This window comes from Ciona robusta, chromosome 5 (genome assembly GCF_009617815.1).
Source record: "Ciona robusta chromosome 5, ASM961781v2".
Taxonomy (NCBI): domain Eukaryota; kingdom Metazoa; phylum Chordata; class Ascidiacea; order Phlebobranchia; family Cionidae; genus Ciona; species Ciona robusta.
Window position 1 is genome coordinate 3,588,356 of NC_143239.1, and position 17,024 is coordinate 3,605,379.

The window sequence follows — 17,024 nt, forward strand, 5'->3', positions numbered from 1 at the left end:
ATTACAAAAAAGTTAATACAAGACTCACAAACGTTGTTTAGACTTAACATAATTGTTATCTTAGACAGAAAATCAGTAAAAATCATAAATCTTAGGCAAAAAATGCTTTAGTGCATATACACAATACACATGGGACAATTGGGTAAAAGTAGGCGCCCGACTGGATCGCATGGAAAATATTACAGCCCGATAGTGCCCCGCGTGCCCAATAATGGCGTTTGGTTGACGTAAGTAAGTAATGCGAAACAGGCCCATGATGTATATATCTTACCTGGTAGCATATGTTTCTGACACAAATGTATCACTAAAACAATAACGTATTAAACGTCTCAAAGGTTTTACTGTGGCAAAATCTCTCACCTAAACATATCTATGATCATAGTACAACATATCCTAGTACACTAACATCTTAAATGTCTCACTTGAAGTTATTGGGACAAAATGTCTTACGGGAAAAACATACTTTTTGGACAACACTTTTTACAACGTTTTAAAGGTCTCACTTGGACATATGTGTTTCATACACTTGTTCGAGACATTCTAATTATCTCGGCTCGGACATTTTGTCATGTTTTGTGTTTTTTTTTATCCACCATACGTTTTTTTTACGCTTAGGTTATATTCACTTTATTCCAAATCGAAAATAAACATAAATGAAACATCGAGTGGTGCAATTAAGAAACATGCGGAAAGCTAAAATAATACAAACAACACAGCAACGCAAGTACAAAGCTATGCAGTTGTAAAAATCATTATGTGGAAGTTAGAAACATCAGTTCTTTTTTTTATCAACGCATTTAAAAATATTTTCTGCAATTATATATAGTAGTGTGGGGGGACGCGACACCTTTAGCACATGGTATCTAAATATCCTGATCGTGTTTTAAATAATTAACAACGATCTATGGAAGTCATGAAGATGCGGTTTTATAAATTTTTGAATGTTCTTTGTTTACTACCAAAGGGACGAGAAAATAGAGTGAAAAGATGTCCCGTCTTTCCCCACCGTACTATAATTTACAGTCATTTAAATCATCAAAATCAGTAAACCGCACGTAAGTTTATTATACAACGTTTGTGACGCCAATACAAATTCTGCAAGTGGCTTTCGTGGCTTAAACCTGGAACTTAAATGGCAGAATTGTGAAAAAATAAGTGCTATAGAATAGGAAGAAACACACACAGGGGCGTAAAAGAGCACCATGAGAAACTGGCGCGGAAGAAATTTGTAATGAGGTTCGTTTTTTCGTATTCTTTGCACCATGTCTTAGAAGCAAGGACCCACGGTTTCTCTGTGTAACATTGTTTTTCATGTTATAGGAAGCTCCATAAGGAAAAAAAATGGCACGCGCCAAAGAGCATTAGTGTAGAGAAGTCAGCTTTTAGATTCATTTAATCTTTCAATTAATTTGCCCGTTAGGGATTTGATAATAGCCAATAAGAGTTCTTATATCTTTGTAACTTTTCGTGTAAAATAAGCTGTTGACGTAATACAGACAGTAGCTGTGTCCTGTTCCCTGTTCATGTCTGAGATTTCAATCTTGCTTTGAAACTTTAGCTCCAAGAAATGACTCGCGTGGCCGGTGTGACGACGAATGGCCGATTGGGATTAGTGGGACTGTTGTTGTACAGTGTCGTCTGTCTCGGAACAGCAATCATGGGTTCATGGTTCAAGTCCCGCGGGTGGCTTCCCGGGTCGCTGCCAGGAATTATGACAGCGCTGGCTGGATCACGGCCAGTTAAGTTACCAGAATTGTCCAATTTTAAGCCGAGGTTATCAATATTTGAATTGTTTGAATCGGGAAAGCGATTGATTTTGTTTTTTGGCTTTTTCTGTTTTTCTGCAACTGGTGGTGCCGATTTCTGTTTATGCGGATCCACTACAAAGTTTTTGGGTCGCGTTTCGCCAGGACTTTCAACATGGCGCAGTTTAATTGGCTTTACCGGAGATGTAGGCAAGACATTTACTTTGGTCTTGCTCTCCTGAAATTTTGGTGAATCTTGTCCGTCGCTGTCTCGGTTAATGTTATTCCAAAACTCTCTGCTACTTTTTGCGGTTGGTTTATCTTCATAAGAACCTTGATGTAAATCCTGGTTTTCATTTTGTGAACTAGTTTGATGTTTTGTTGGTTTCTGTGCAGTAGGCGGCGGCTGCTTTTTGGTCTTTTTCGGTTTATTAACAACACTGTAAACAGGTTCGTTATCAACTCTTTCGTTTCTGTCAATCGATTTTACTGAAGACTCCTTTTGCGGCTGTGTGTGTTTCTTTTCTACTTTCGTATCATCAATTGTTTCGTAAAGACCTACATCAACGTTGTTGTTGTTGTTGTTGTTGTTGTTGTTGCTGTTTCTCTTAAAGGAAGACGAAAATGATGATCTGTGCTCCGAAGATCGAGGGGAGGAGGAAGATGAGAGGCAAACATCCGAGAGATTTCCAACGAGATCAATGATGCTCCCAACACTACTTGTGTCGCTCTCATCTTCATTTGTTCCGAGAGTAGAAGTTGATGACGTGGAGGTTTCTTCAAACACTTTGTCGTCTTCACCCTCGCTACTGTAAAGTTTAAATAATGATTATTATAGTAAGGTAGGGGAAGACAGGACGCCTTTGGTAATTTGATGTGTTTTAAACAATTAACAACGGTATAAGGGGGTCGTGAGGATACGGTTTTATAATTTTTTAAATATTCTTTGTTTACTAGCAAATGGGACTAGAAAATAAAATGAAAAGGTGTCCCATCTTCCCCGAAAGTAAAAAACTATTTTTTTGTATGTGACAGTCATGTTGCTGGACCACTGGTGCTAATTTTTTTTGTGGGGGGGGCGCCCCTATATCATTCGACATGTGTCCTTTGGCAAGACACTAAACAGAAGTTGCTTTAACCCAGTGGCTACTCATGAGTTGTGCAAATTATCTGTCATACATATACTACTGTCAATACGAGGACGTGTGAACAAAGAAAATCCATGTTAATTATTTATGTCAAATAATTAGGTCACGCTGACCAGCATCAGGTGAGATGGTATTAGACGATGACCTGCTGGTCGACTTATGTTTAGTCAAATCCGGGAAATTATTAAATTATTTACAGCATGTATTTACATTCATGCACATTATGTCTGAAGCTATATATAGTAGGGTAGTGGAGACGGCACCTTTAGCACATAGTATTTAAATATCCTGATCGTGTTTTAAACAATTAACAACAGTCTATGAAAGTCGCGGCGCTATACAGTTATATAACTTTAAAAATTCTTTGTGTACTACCAAATGTAACGAGAAAAGAGAGTGCAAACATGTCCCATTTTACTACATCATCTTTTAAAATCATTTTGAATAAAATAACTATAAGTCTGGGTAATTCGAATATACAGCAAATCGACTGCAAAATGTTGGATTTAAATAAAAAGTTTGAATTTTTATTCTATATCATTTCATATAAACACCCTAACAAAACGTCAATAGAATTTTTGCTAATTCAACATTGGTTCGCTTCGGTGATTTTAGTTTTACCTTCAGATAAAAATAGCTCCCACGGGATTTCCATTTGCACTGTTACGGAGATTTGCGTACGAGTTGGTAGTACTTTTAATATCACGAAAAAGGTTAATGGCCTTTTTAAGAGATTGAATTTGAATAGATCAGACACTATATAGCGATATGGATCTTTTTCTTGTTTTTTTTTATACACTACCTTGTAATTACTTCAGTTTAATTTACATCAGAAAATAATTGTCTACTATAAGTTACTTATGTGTTAACTTATAAGTGAAACCGAGGTGTATGAAACAGAACAGTTCTCTTGTTATAATACCGACTTTTGTTGCCCGTCACGCAATGAAAAATAGTCACATATTTTATTCATTGATTCAAAAGGTTTTTAAACACGCTTGCATTAACGCTATGCCAGTTCAATGTTTCTATGAATAAAACGGCACTTATCAAATTTACAAATTAGTAATATTTTTTAACTTAGTATGCTTTTCAAAGCCCCAACTAAAGTTTTGCATATGATTTAAAGCGTAACCTCAATTTTTCCGTTTCATTACCCATACACCCACTAAACAAACGGCTCTTTCTATGTGTATATTCACATGCCTGACTGTTTTCGCTCTGCCCTCGAACAAAACAGATGAATTTACTTAATTACCTAATTTGCCATTCGTCGTCCAGCTTAAGTACGTCGTCTAAGAAACGAATCGATTCACGTTCCTTCGGCGTCAGTGCTCTCATGCTTGAAGTGACGTGCATATCCCGACTCGCCTGCGCATAGAACGTAACTTTATAACATAGCTAAAGAATTCTATTTAAATAAGAGACTGACGATGCCATTTAAGCGAAATATATTTCTCTATTAATAACTGGTGGTTGGACTTGATTTTTGTTGGTTACGTTTTCGTAGCACCAGATCATTACTGTATTTCACTATATACAAGAATCGTTCAACTATATGAACATCAGATCGGGGTCAGATTCGCGGAATTTAAGTCAAAGCTAAAGAAATGTTTATAATTATGGTACAGTACTGTGGGGTAAAATGGGATACTATTGGCACCTATATTCCATATTTTCTGATTGTGTTTTGAACTATTACCAACGCTCTTTTAAAGTCGTGATGATACAGGTATATTATTCTATGTTGTCATTTGTTTATTTCTGTATGGAACAAAAAAAAAACAGCAAAACATGGACCATCTTACCCCAACCTACTATAAGCACGAAAGTATGTTTTTAGTCTGTTTAAAGTTATATAATTGTAGCAAAATTTCTTAACAAGTTTAGATCCGTGCTAAAAATACAATAACTTGCTATATACATATTGAATAAAAATACTCAAAGTCATCGTTAACTATACAGAAACGTACACACTAAACAGTATCGTGGCAACAGTTATATACGAGCACGACACTGAACTCTGTACCAGTTGTATTCTAACACCCAAACAGTACAATAAATCTCCATTGTTACGTCACAATATACGCATTTCAAACAGGGCAATATATGAATCACCGCCAGTACAGTGCTAGTTTATTACGTTATAATACCTGTCTTTCTTTCTTCACAGAGAGTAACCCTCGACCAATGTTATTGCTAGTTGTCCTGCTTTTTGACGAATCGGTGCTCGACTCCGACGACTTGGAAGAAAGCTGGTCCTTGCCTGTACATTTATAGGAAAATATTTACGATCAAAATGTAGGCGTGAGAAACCGCTGGGGTTTTGGTTTAGGTGTCCGTCTTGTTATCCAGTATTTTAAATTGCGTGTTTTATACTTTGGTTTCGGGTTTTTAGTATAGTACTATGGTGTAAGATGGATACGTTTAGTATATATACCCCATATTTCCTGATTATGTTTTTAACAATTAAAAATGCCTTTTTCAGGGGCTTTGGTCATATAATTCTGTAAATACTATTTTACCGTCAAATTGCAGGAGCAAAGAGAATGAAAAGTGTACCATGTTACCCCAGCCTAGTATATATTATAGAGTCTATAGACAGTGTTATTTAAAGTTATATCTATTTGACTGTGATTGTTTCTTTATTTGAGCATGTATGTAATACCAGTGCAAATACTATATATAGTAGGGTGGGGGAAGATGGGACACCTTTAGCACATAATATCCAAATATCCTGATCTTGTTTTAAATAATTAACAACGGTCTACAGGAGTCGTGAAGATACGGTTTTATAATTCTTTGAATTTTCTTTGTTTACTACCAAATGGGACGAGAAAACAGAATGAAAAAGTGTCCCATCTTCCCCCACCCTACTATATATATATATAGCCTATATATATGCATTGTGTGATTAAGGCACCGAATGTTTAAACAAGTCATCTGGAAATCCACGCTTTCAATTTATACTAAAACAAAATTCCATGAATTGTAATATTAATACAAACATAAACGGCTTGTTCTAGGAATTTCGACACTGGATATTACTAAAACGAAACTGGAATATCAGAATGAAAACTCAGAATACCGTGGATTCCATCCTATATATAGTAGGGTGGGGGAAGAAGGGACACCTTTAGCACATAATATCCAAATATCCTGATCGTGTTTTAAATAATTACAACGGTCTATGGGAGTCATGAGAATACAGTTTTAAATCCTTGAATTTTGTTTGTTTACCACCAAATAGGTCAAGAAAATAAAATGAAAAGGTGTCCTATCACTCCTCCACATACTTGTGACAAGAGGAGAAAAATGGCCAATACCCCGAACACGCGGTATGTACAAGCAAACAAACGACACACACATTCAGAGATTGGCTAGATTGATCAAATACGTATACGAACAAACCGTTTGTTTTCGCTTTCCTTCCGTTTTTAAACGATCCATTGTTTGTATGTTCAACTGGAATGGCGTGTCCGTTGGATTTTTGGACTCCGTTGGTTATCTTGTGCATCTTGTTTACATTCATGTTTGGGGCTGTTGAAGCTCGGGCGTGATTGGTAGTCTGATAATTTTGTTTAAGATGAAGGCATTTGTAGCTTGAAAAAAAGTCGAAAACGAAAAAGTACAAATAGTATTGCAGGGTAAGCAATCTAAGCAATTACGAACGTTCTTTAGAGTCGGGGGGGGGGGTTTATATAATTCTGTAAATATTCTTTGTTCAAAATGGTCGAAGAAAGAGAATAAAAACACGACCCGTCTTGCCCTAACCTAATACAATTAATAAAATTGCATAATATATAGCACGGTCATATGTATACTATTATACACCACATGTTCTTGTCAAAAACAAGGAAAATGTTCACACAATTAAAGAACAGTCCGATTGCTGCAAAAAATATAAACCTTATTTTAGCAAAACATAGAAGGCGTATTTATTATCAAACACTCTTTGATATTTAATCATGTAGGTACATTGTGTTGAATTTTAATAAACACGGAGTACATATACAAGGTATTTGGAGCGTAAAGTCAAGTCCAAGCGTAACAGCATTGCTGTCAGATCAGCCGAAACACAAGTTCAAGTGTTTACCTGTTTCGGGGCGCTTGGCGGTGGGCCTATGTATTTCATTTCCTGTCCATTAGAACGTATACCAGTTCGGTCAAACTCTGAAAATGAAAATAAACCGTCATATAGTACTGTGGAGTAAGATGGGTACCGATAGTACATAAAACCCATATACAGTGATCGTGTATTTATCAATTAACAACAATCTTCCAACGTCGTGCCGTTGCGGTTATATAGTTCTGTGAAATTCTTTGTTTACTGCCAAATGGGGCGAGAAAAGAGAATGAAAAAACATGTTCTATCCTTATCCACCCTACTATATAAGTTTATATTAAGCGTGGAGTTTCGTCAGATAATAAATTACATTTCTGAGTGACGGCAGCTTATACACAAATATTGGCACAGCGAGCTTTTATACCCACCCAAAATTTACACGACACTACTTTGCGGTTATGTAGAATTTTGGAACTTAGCAATATATAAAACACTTGGAACATTACTTAACCAAAGTTTAGATTTTCCATTAACATGTGTTTAAAATCATTTACGAGTTAAAATGCACTTAAATCATTAAATTGCATTAGAATATGATCCCCTGCCACTGACCTAATACTTAAATAAAAACAAATAAATACAGATACAGTATCAAACTAAACTTTTGCAAATGTTAAACGCATCCTTTATCTAGCTATGTTCTGAAGTAACTTGTAGCAAAGTAAAGATAGAATTAAGGCCACAAAGCTTTTGATTTCTTTACGCAAACGCACAATAGCTCGGTTGTAACAACACACAGCGGGGTGGTGACAATGGGACATCGGCGAATAGTATTACATTTCGGTAACCACAATCGACAAAATAGGTATTCAAGGTTAGAATACTGTAGGGGAAGACGAGACATCTTTATCACATGGAGTCTAAATGTTCTGATCATGTTTTAAAGAATAAACAATGGGCTATGGGAGTTGGGAGGATACAGTTTTATAATTCTTTGAATGTTCTTTGTTTGCTACCAAATGGGACGAAAAATGGAATGAAAAAGTGTCCCATCTTTCTCCACCTTAATATATATTTAATAATAAAGTCTGGTATTACTCACTCGACAAAATACTCATTCAAAGTTAAATGTAATAAAATCTGATATTACTCACCGCTGAGAGACGGATGTGAGATCGTAGGGTCTAATTTCGGCCATAAGGCCTCGGTTCTCTGTGAAGATCTCATTTGCTTTAACGCTGGCATTCCCCTCAACGGTGCTGGTTCACGCGCTATCTCTGATTTATTTCGTTTCAGTTTGGACATCATCTTGAAAGGTGAAACATTAACTCATTTGCCAAATATATCACTCGAGAGAGATACTGCAGAGTACTTGGTATCAAACCGCAAGTAACCTATGTGTGCTCATACCCACTGTGGTATCACTATGCAATTAAAACGGTAAAATTAGAGCTGTCAGATACATCGTTCCTTTCCAGGTATTACTCTAATCATGCACTTTGACTTCAAATACAATGAAAAGTATCCAAAATAATAAGAATTTGATACATACATCACAGCGCAAAATATTAAATTACATGCTTTAATAGTAATACTATCGAACTACACGGCCTGAAATTGTCTGCTTTCTCTCGGAATAAATTGAAAAACAGACTCTGTGATGCCCGAGGCCAGGTTAACTTACATTTCAAGATTAACTGCTTTCTAAACCGGCAGCTCCGCGGGTTTTCTGACTGACTTTACCGATAAAAAAAATTTGGAACAAAATTCGCAACTTGCTTGGACAGTATAGTGTAACTGTAAACATTGAAAAGTAGCCCTTTGGGAAATACGGGTAATGAGATCACTGTTGTGGTTTGAAAGCATATAGACTGCCTCGATCACCAGCTGATGTATAGTAGGGTGGGAAAGATGGGACACATTTGCATTCTACTTTCTCGTCTTATTTAGTAGTAAACAAAGCACACTCAAAGAATTATAAAAAATCGTATCCTTACGACTCCCCATGAGCCGTTGTTAATTGTTTTAAACACGATCAGGTTTTGACTTTCGTTCATGTAACCAAAATACTTATAAAACTATGATGCTACGCATGTATATAACTAGCATTAAAGCATTTAACATTTTCTCTCTCTTTCGCTGGTGTGACTTCTGTATTTATCTGATTCGAACAAAACGCATAACGAGCCGCCATACATGTTTACATACTAAAGAGCTCGACAGACGGCTGCAATATATCTTTGCGACAATGACGGCTATATGCCACTTTATAAAGCAGCTTGAACTGTTGACGCGGTTCATAGTGCACCCGCATAGTCAAAGGCCAATTTCCGACATGCTGCATAAAACCAAGGCCAAAAGTCTTGCATTTTCCCTCTGTCATATACCTCAACAATACAGAATCAAAAACACTGTTAAATAGTCGCTATATGCATATACTTAATGTATAGTAGGGTGGGGAAAGATGGGACACCTTTAGCACATAATATCCAAATATCGTGTTCATGTTTTCAATAATTAACAGTGGTTTAAGAGAGTCGTGAGGATACGGTTTTGCAATTCTTTGAATCTACTTTGTTTACTACCAAATTTAACGAGAAAATCGAATGATAAGGTGTCCCATCTACCCCCACCCTACTATATATTTGACTTATTCAGAGAGCGTCTACGCAAAGCATGTACTGTCATATCAAAGGTACAGTCATTTGAATGCTGTAATAATATCGTCATCTATAAATAGGTCCGCGTTGTCAGTCGCTTAAACGTAACTACAAGCAACAATTGCAACGTACAGCACCCTTGTACACTGAACATATGCAACGTTTTAAAAAGAATCACAGACCTTCTATATTCTACGAAGTAGAAAGAGATATCGACGCTCAAATGACGCAGTGTACTACTTCCGAATCAATACTTTATTCAGTTAAAATAATGAATAATTTATTTATGCCATGGGCAGTTAATCAAAAAATAATTAATCCGACGTTTCTATATAAAAAAATTTCTCGCTAGTTAACCCGTGATATTTTATACCTGTCGACAAAAGCTTGCATTGTTCGGCGTGTTCTCGAATAAGTAGCACACCAAAATAGCGTGTGACCAAAACTTCCGCAAGAACTGTTTTGTTTTAGCCTATTCATTTTTCTTTATAACTATGTCTGTTTTTCGTACTGACTCTATGAGCTGCTGTTTTACTATGCGTCGCCTGCCATGCGTACGATGACGTAGAAACAGTTGACGTGATCCAGACAAAGGAGTGCATAAACAACTAATTGGGGGAAAGTCGGAAAACCAAGCAAAATTTAAACGTTTGAATCATATAGCAGTATAGCCAAGAGTTCAAAATGCTATGTAAGCTAACTGGCGCTTCTTTTCTAAAAGCTGGAATCGTACTGAAAAGTATGGGCTTATCTGACTACTATTTATAGCTGTTCTCGCTACTCGGCTACGGTTAAGCTAGCAATGTAATGATGGTCAGCCACATGTAACCAAGCGAAACTTTTGCCTCAGCTGTTCGTGCTTATTTTACCGTGAAAAACACACCTTCTATGCGTGTTGGGACGTTTTTTCTCTCACTAAAAATACAAAATACAGTTACCGCTTTCGGTTATATTGCAAATGAAACTTTGTAGACTTGGTGTAAAATTCAAATCTTTGTTATTAGTATTCTACACCTAGCCATTATTTTACGCTACGTACTCTTCTAAAGTCGCTAATTAAAATTACGGTCGAATTAGTTTTTCCATCACGCAGGCACTTATAACAAAGAGAGAAACATGCGGAACTTTTGATAGGTATTCAGGCAATTTATCCGGGGCTAGAAATCCATTCAGATTCCATATATTGTTGTTCATCGCAAGATTCAAATTCCAATATAATTAACCACGCTAGCAAAGAATTCCAACACAATAACACAAGTAAGACCGCTGAATAAAAACCCTTTTCCCGTCGTTGAAAATTGTATTTTCAAACATTGAAGCTTTAATTAAATAAAAAGGTTTTTTAAAGTTGACAAGCAGTTTGTACAACTATTTTCCAAGAACTACTTTGTCCGTGATAATTTTGACGCGACTAATGTTTTGTAGGGTAAAATGGGATATCGTAAACATCTATAAATCCCATATTTCCCGATCGTGTTTAAACAATTAACAACACTCTTTGTTTGCTACCAAATCAATCCACATAATAAAATGAATATAAATAATAAAAAATCTTATCTCACCCCACTAGAAATTCACTAGAATTACAGAAATAGGTATAGCAAGGTGGAGAAAGATGGGACACCTTTAGCAGATAATATACAAATATCCTGATTGTATTTTAAACAATTAACAAGATACGGCTTTGAATTGTTTGAATTTTTTGTTTACTTCCAAATAGGACGAGAAAATTGAATGAGTAGGTGTCCTATCTTTCCCAACCCTACTGTATATATCATTACAGAAACAGGTATATTATTACAGAAACACCGATACACTTTTATCTTGGGCACATAGCATGTCTCCCACCGTCCACTGGCAGAGTTACACCAGTTATAAACGAAGCTGCATCTGAAGCAAGGAAAGCAATAGCTTCGCTAACTTCGTCTGAGTGGCCTGGCCGCCCCAGCGCATGCGTTGTTTTAGATTTTTCCAGAAACTAAACGAAAAAGTGTAAATACAACATACTGTATAGTAACTTTCAAAGCAAGATCCTAACAAAAACATAAAGGAATTTTTGGAGTATATCAAATTGTAAAACAAATGTCATGCTTTTTTAATCTGAAATTAGGACAAGGTGAAAACGGAAGACGTACAACTCGTTACCGCCGTCTAGCGGGCAAATATTATACGTTCTAATGCCCATTCTGCCCAATAAATAATCCTGAATTCCTGCATAAAATAGCATACGTACCGCTGCATACGCTGCATCATCTAAACCCCCTCGTTTCTGCAGTTCTGTGATAATAACACCAGGACTGCGGTACAAATAAATGCAAATAAAAATTCCGCTCAAAACTTTTAAAACATTGTAAAACTTACTTCACTGCATTTACTCTGACTTTCATTGGGGCAAAATCTGAATACAAAAGTTTGACTTAGACATAAAGAACTCAAAATATTTTACAAAATGAACGGTTTTACTACCAACTTGGTATCAAAAAAAATTTTGAACAGGCTCAGCAAATGAGAGCTTTGGTAAATTAAAAGTTTACAATTAAAAAAACAATATAGGCAAGTATAATTTTAGAAAATAAGGTTTATCCTGGCCTACAAAAGATATCTTTAGTAAGAATTGTCAGTTTATCGCCTAATGTGGGAGCAATTGGCTTTTTTTTAGATGGTTAATTTAAAACGGAGATACTTTAATAAATTTAAACCAGAGATTTTTTAACAGAGAAGCACAATTTATACGAGAGTCATAAAATATGCGAAGTTTTTTGTTAAGCCAGGACAAAACCTGCTTTTTTAAGTTTGCTTACCTATACTGGTTTTGAAAATATGGTCAAGGCTACAAACAGTTTAAAACAACTAGTTTTGACGTTACACAATATAGATATTATTTTTTTGATTTTGAACTGACATTGAATACCAAACTCATTTCATTTCTGACTATTTTTAGTATATTACACAATAATAGTTATGTTTAAACAGTAGGCTAAGCTAGCATGCTTATATATATAGACTTTAAAACTACATAGTGTAGGATATTGTACAGTGTATTGAGTGCAAAGTAGTATTGTGTTTAAAGTACAAAATAATGGTGACATTTAAACAATACTCTAGCATGCAGATATATAATACTTTAACATAATAGGGTGGGGGAAGACGGAACACTTTTAGCACATAATATCCAAATATTCTGATCATGTTTTAAGCAATTAACAACTCTCTATGGCAGCCGTGACACCCTTGAAGATACGATTTTCTAATTCCTTGAATGTTCCTTGGCTACTTTCAAATAAGACAAAAAAGTAGAATAAAAAGGTGTCCCATCTTCCCTCACCCCACTACACTACATGAACATAGTTGTTTTAAAAACCACTTACCAAGTGCTGTACATCTGGTGAACTGATCCAAAGCTGCTTTGGAGACTCCGTAACTTAAACTACCAGGAAACTGGAACAAGCAAATATATTTATATACTAAAAAAAAACAAGAAAAGGTTCACATACTGAGGAACGTAGTAAGCACTAATGGAATGTCCAGACAATTAGGAAAAAACACAAAAACAATTACCCACAAGTTGTATACTTTGGGGATAACTCATTACCGGTGACTACTTAACTAGTTTTTTTCCTTCATTATCAACCATAAAACAAAGTAACAAACAGCTTAGTTACCGATCTTAATCCATTTACACTTGATACATTGATAATGTTTCCCTTGCTCTTGATTAAGTTTGGTAAAGCAAGTTTTGAAAGTTGGAATACAGATCTGTAAAGCAACCAGTTTGCAGAAATATTAGTTTGGCATTGATTGTATATAAAGATATTTTTGTTTTACTTCGTAGTACTGTAGGGTAAAATGGATACAGTTAGAATTTTCTTATGTTTATAATTATTTTTTAACTTTTTTGTAATTGTGTTTTTAATTAACAACTCTCTTTTAGAGTGGTAAGCATATGCTTATATATTTAAAAAATATTCTTTGTTTACTACCAAGGGGGCGATAAAACATCAAGAGAACATAGACCATATTACCCCAACTTAATATATTAAAATATAATACACAAATTTATGATGCTAAAATCTATTGCAATTTGCAAGCAAGCATTTATTGTAAAATTATGTATACCTGAAATTCACATTTAACATATGATCAAATTCTTCCATAGAAATTGTTTCTAAAGTGCCTAGTGCGATGATACCAGCATTGTTAACTAAAACGTCTAACTTATTATGAAATTCCATAGAGTGTTGTATTGTCTCTTCAATAGCTGTGCTCTCTGCAAGATCCCCACTGATAGTAGTAACCTGGAACAGAACAATTTTTAGAATCTATTAAACCTATTTGAAACAGAAATATAAAAATTAAGACCTATTTTCAGTAAAAATATAAATACCAAAAAGTTTAAACGACTATAACTTAATTGTAACCTAAAAAAAACATTTTTTTCAATATCTATAAAACATATTCGACAAAGAAATATATAAAATTTGACTTTTTAAATGGAAATACAGTTAACCAAAAAGTTTTTGTAGATATTTATTCTTAAAAAGTGCCAAACTTTATATCATTACTGTCAAAATAAAAACATTTACAATTATAAATATTGAAACATTACTTTAACATTGTTGAGTTTGCATTGATCTGCTGTGTTTTGTAAAGATTCTTCGTTTCTGCCACACAGAGTTAGGTTAGCACCAAGTTTAGAAAACAAAATGCTTGTTGCCCGACCAATACCTGAACTCGCACCTAGATAACACAGATAGTAAACCAAAGTGTTTATGTATGAATAACAGTTAATAAGTGATAAGTATAAATGAAGTTATGTATTTGTTTCATTCACCCCGTACCCAATTACAAGTTAACATTTATCTTCCTTTGTAGGTGATTATTTATTTTGAGCATTTTTTTATTTTTTTGTATGGCTAACAATTTAATGTTGGAGTAATTGTCGTGAAGTGTCTTGCCCGAGAACACTGGACACATACACTCACAGTCGTAGCAGCGTGAAGCCATTCTAGTTGCTAATGTTAAATACACGTTTACCTGTGATCAAGGCAGTTTTTCCAACTAAACTGACCTAAAACAAAATAAATTAATATCAATTTGGTACACAATTGCCAAAACTACAAACCTTTGACATTTTATTATTTCTTTAAAAAAAGTTTAAAACCCAATTAAGTGAAAAATTATTGTGTTTGTTGTTAAATCTTGCAAATTTGGATCTGAATAAAAACAGGTTGAATTATTAAGCAATTTCATGGTTAGGGTGTGATTTTATGACAGATAGTGTAAAATTATGTGACGACACCATTGTTTAGATGGACCATTGTTTGATGGATCAAAAAATTAAATGAGAAAATAAAAATTGCACTGTTCAATGGATAACATGATTGTGTGTTACTTTACCCATACTATGTGTTTTTAATTTCTGAAACAATGATGTGTAATGTGCATTGTGTTAATATGTTGCAGTTTGATTGGCTGCACCCTTTAACCAGAGTACACTTTTACTTTAAGTTATTCAAGTCACCTAATATTGCTGATAAATGCAAACAAAACAATTTTAAACATATATATCAGATTACTGACTGTTATAGTGTGTATGAAAAATTAAAAAAACATGCTTGTTATTCTACAAATAAACTAACCAGATTTTAAATTTTAATATTTTTTGACAAATGTCTGTTTTATAATGATACTTATACGTTATTGGTTAGGTTTGTTGCTCCTCCTTGTCTTAATATCAATAAATCAAGGTGAAATAAATAACCACGTGCAGTAGGGGTGTCACGCTGTATGCCCGCAGTTGCTGCTACAGTGATCGCGAGCTATAAAACTTTCTATTCAGGCAGCATACGCCAGACGCCCATTGCTGGACATCGCTGGGTTTTGCCATGCATTGTGCATTAGCATGCAAACAAACGTTTAACCGACTGTGAGGCGAACTTTATTTGCATTGTAATGTCTATACTTTGTAGCATTTGGCAGACACTTTGTATTTAATTGTAACGGCGCAGTGACTCATTGAATGTGTAAAAGTTCATAAAATCGACGAAACACGGAAATGTTTGCAATCTCAGATTGTGTCGGCGTTAACACGTTGACGCAATCGCTGTCCGCCTAAATAAAATTGTGGGCCTGTGGCTGTGTATTAATGTCTGTAATCTAGTGACTCCGTACACTAAAATCCCGTAAATAGGATACACTAACAGGGAACTATAAGCATTCTGACTTGAAATTGCTCCTTCGCTTTGACTAACGTGGCAACCATCAGATCTTATTTTTTGGGGGTTTACGATACAGACCTAGCCGTCTGCCAAATAGACTTCGTCTTAGCGTCTGTCTCTATTTGATTCCGGGGTAAGTAATAACAAGACACCCGTCCGTTACACGAATTTAACGGTACATAGTCCCACGGTTTATGCGCGACCACGATACTCCGTGAGACGCAATATCTAGGCCATATTATTAGAATAATGTTCTTCAGATAATCCCGACCTTTTAGTCAAGTTATCTAGATACCCAACACGCTTACACGGCAGTTACATGCAGCGTTAACCATCCCACTGCTCTTCCGCTTCTGCAAATACCTTTAGTATTGACTTCCAAGGTTGGCACATCAGCAAACTTGATTAAAATGAAACACTGTATTGGTGTTACCAATGGACCAGTTGCTAAAACTATTAACCAATACTATGCAGCTAGTTACTCTACAGATATATGACACAACATAGAAAGTTGAAACTATCAACATTTTATTTCAAACTTTCATCAAACATTTGTTAGAACAAAACAAAACAGTTCGGAATACGGAATATGTATCTGTATGTAAATACATTTTTGTAACACAGTAGTTGTAGACTTTATTATAAAATTATTTGAACATTTTAATTAGGTGAACTTTTTCCTCAAAAGAGTTTATTTTGCATCATGAAGCGCCCAGAAAACAATTTTGGTCATTTTTTATTTCGTAACAGGTGGTTTAATTTGTTGAAGCTTTTCTTCATGCTGTTTGATGCGACTTTGTAGTCTTTCAATCACTTGCTTGTGCTCCTCAATCTCTTCAAGATGATGTTTGCGCAATGCCTTCAATTGCTCAGCTTCTAATTGCCGAACATATTGGTTTTCATCTGCTGCAGCTTTTTTGGCAAGTTTTCCACCTTCTTGTCTTATTGCCCCCTCATCACTCATAGCTCGTGACATACGAGGAGCTGAAACCCTCCAGGTAAGGTTAGCAGTTCGTGCAAGACGGAACATAATGATAATAAATAAGTTAAGCAACGTTTCTGAAAAATAAATTCAAAGTATGAAAATACTCTGTGGGAATTTCAGCATCTAATAAATAACTGTTACAGATGCACGTTTAATTGCCAATTTCACCAAAATTGTTCAATTCGTGCTTTAGTTAGCCTAT

At 35.2% G+C, this 17,024-nt stretch overlaps 3 protein-coding genes across 5 annotated transcripts; all 3 read right to left on the reverse strand.

The window, feature by feature from the left end:
- Positions 1 to 599: 599 nt before the first annotated feature.
- LOC149735681 (uncharacterized) lies at positions 600 to 8,884 on the reverse strand. 2 transcript variants are annotated; one of them, XM_089879139.1, is made up of 6 exons: positions 8,114 to 8,884; positions 6,990 to 7,066; positions 6,305 to 6,461; positions 5,047 to 5,159; positions 4,152 to 4,264; positions 600 to 2,551 (listed from the first exon to the last, which is right to left on the reverse strand). In XM_089879139.1, the coding sequence occupies exons 1-6, from the start codon at positions 8,265 to 8,267 to the stop codon at positions 1,555 to 1,557; spliced, it is 1,611 nt and encodes a 536-aa protein (XP_089735265.1). In that variant the 5' UTR covers positions 8,268 to 8,884; the 3' UTR covers positions 600 to 1,554. The 2 variants fall into 2 exon arrangements, with proteins under 2 accessions (XP_089735265.1, XP_089735264.1); XM_089879138.1 differs by having other exon boundaries at positions 600 to 2,554; positions 8,114 to 8,582.
- A 2,015-nt stretch (positions 8,885 to 10,899) lies between these two features.
- Positions 10,900 to 16,072, reverse strand: LOC149735682 (uncharacterized). Of its 2 annotated transcripts, XM_089879156.1 has the most exons (10): positions 15,259 to 16,072; positions 14,742 to 14,832; positions 14,654 to 14,687; positions 14,226 to 14,356; positions 13,736 to 13,914; positions 13,282 to 13,375; positions 12,988 to 13,057; positions 11,981 to 12,017; positions 11,853 to 11,916; positions 10,900 to 11,597 (listed from the first exon to the last, which is right to left on the reverse strand). In XM_089879156.1, exons 2-10 carry the CDS (start codon positions 14,748 to 14,750, stop codon positions 11,439 to 11,441), a joined length of 777 nt encoding a protein of 258 aa, XP_089735282.1. In that variant the 5' UTR covers positions 14,751 to 14,832; positions 15,259 to 16,072; the 3' UTR covers positions 10,900 to 11,438. The 2 variants fall into 2 exon arrangements, with proteins under 2 accessions (XP_089735282.1, XP_089735281.1); XM_089879155.1 differs by lacking the exon at positions 15,259 to 16,072 and having other exon boundaries at positions 14,742 to 15,243.
- Positions 16,073 to 16,343: 271 nt separating this feature from the next.
- On the reverse strand, positions 16,344 to 16,926 carry LOC149735683 (uncharacterized). Its single transcript, XM_089879165.1, has one exon. The coding sequence runs from the start codon at positions 16,865 to 16,867 to the stop codon at positions 16,574 to 16,576; it is 294 nt and encodes a 97-aa protein (XP_089735291.1). The 5' UTR covers positions 16,868 to 16,926; the 3' UTR covers positions 16,344 to 16,573.
- Positions 16,927 to 17,024: the final 98 nt, after the last annotated feature.

Excerpts from the sequence above, each read along its gene's own strand:
- LOC149735682 (XM_089879156.1), bottom strand. Across the intron at positions 14,357-14,653 it reads AAAAACTGCCTTGATCACAG|GTGCGAGTTCAGGTATTGGT; the intron begins GTAAACGTGTAT and ends TGTGTTATCTAG. Across the intron at positions 13,058-13,281 it reads GTGTAAATGGATTAAGATCG|TTTCCTGGTAGTTTAAGTTA; the intron begins GTAACTAAGCTG and ends TGCTTGTTCCAG.
- LOC149735681 (XM_089879138.1), bottom strand. The coding sequence starts at position 8,267 with ATGATGTCCAAACTGAAACGAAATAAATCAGAGATAGCGCGTGAACCA. Across the intron at positions 5,160-6,304 it reads AAGGAAAGCGAAAACAAACG|GCAAGGACCAGCTTTCTTCC; the intron begins GTTTGTTCGTAT and ends ATAAATGTACAG. Across the intron at positions 4,265-5,046 it reads CTGTGAAGAAAGAAAGACAG|GCGAGTCGGGATATGCACGT; the intron begins GTATTATAACGT and ends TTCTATGCGCAG.
- LOC149735683 (XM_089879165.1), bottom strand. The coding sequence starts at position 16,867 with ATGTTCCGTCTTGCACGAACTGCTAACCTTACCTGGAGGGTTTCAGCT.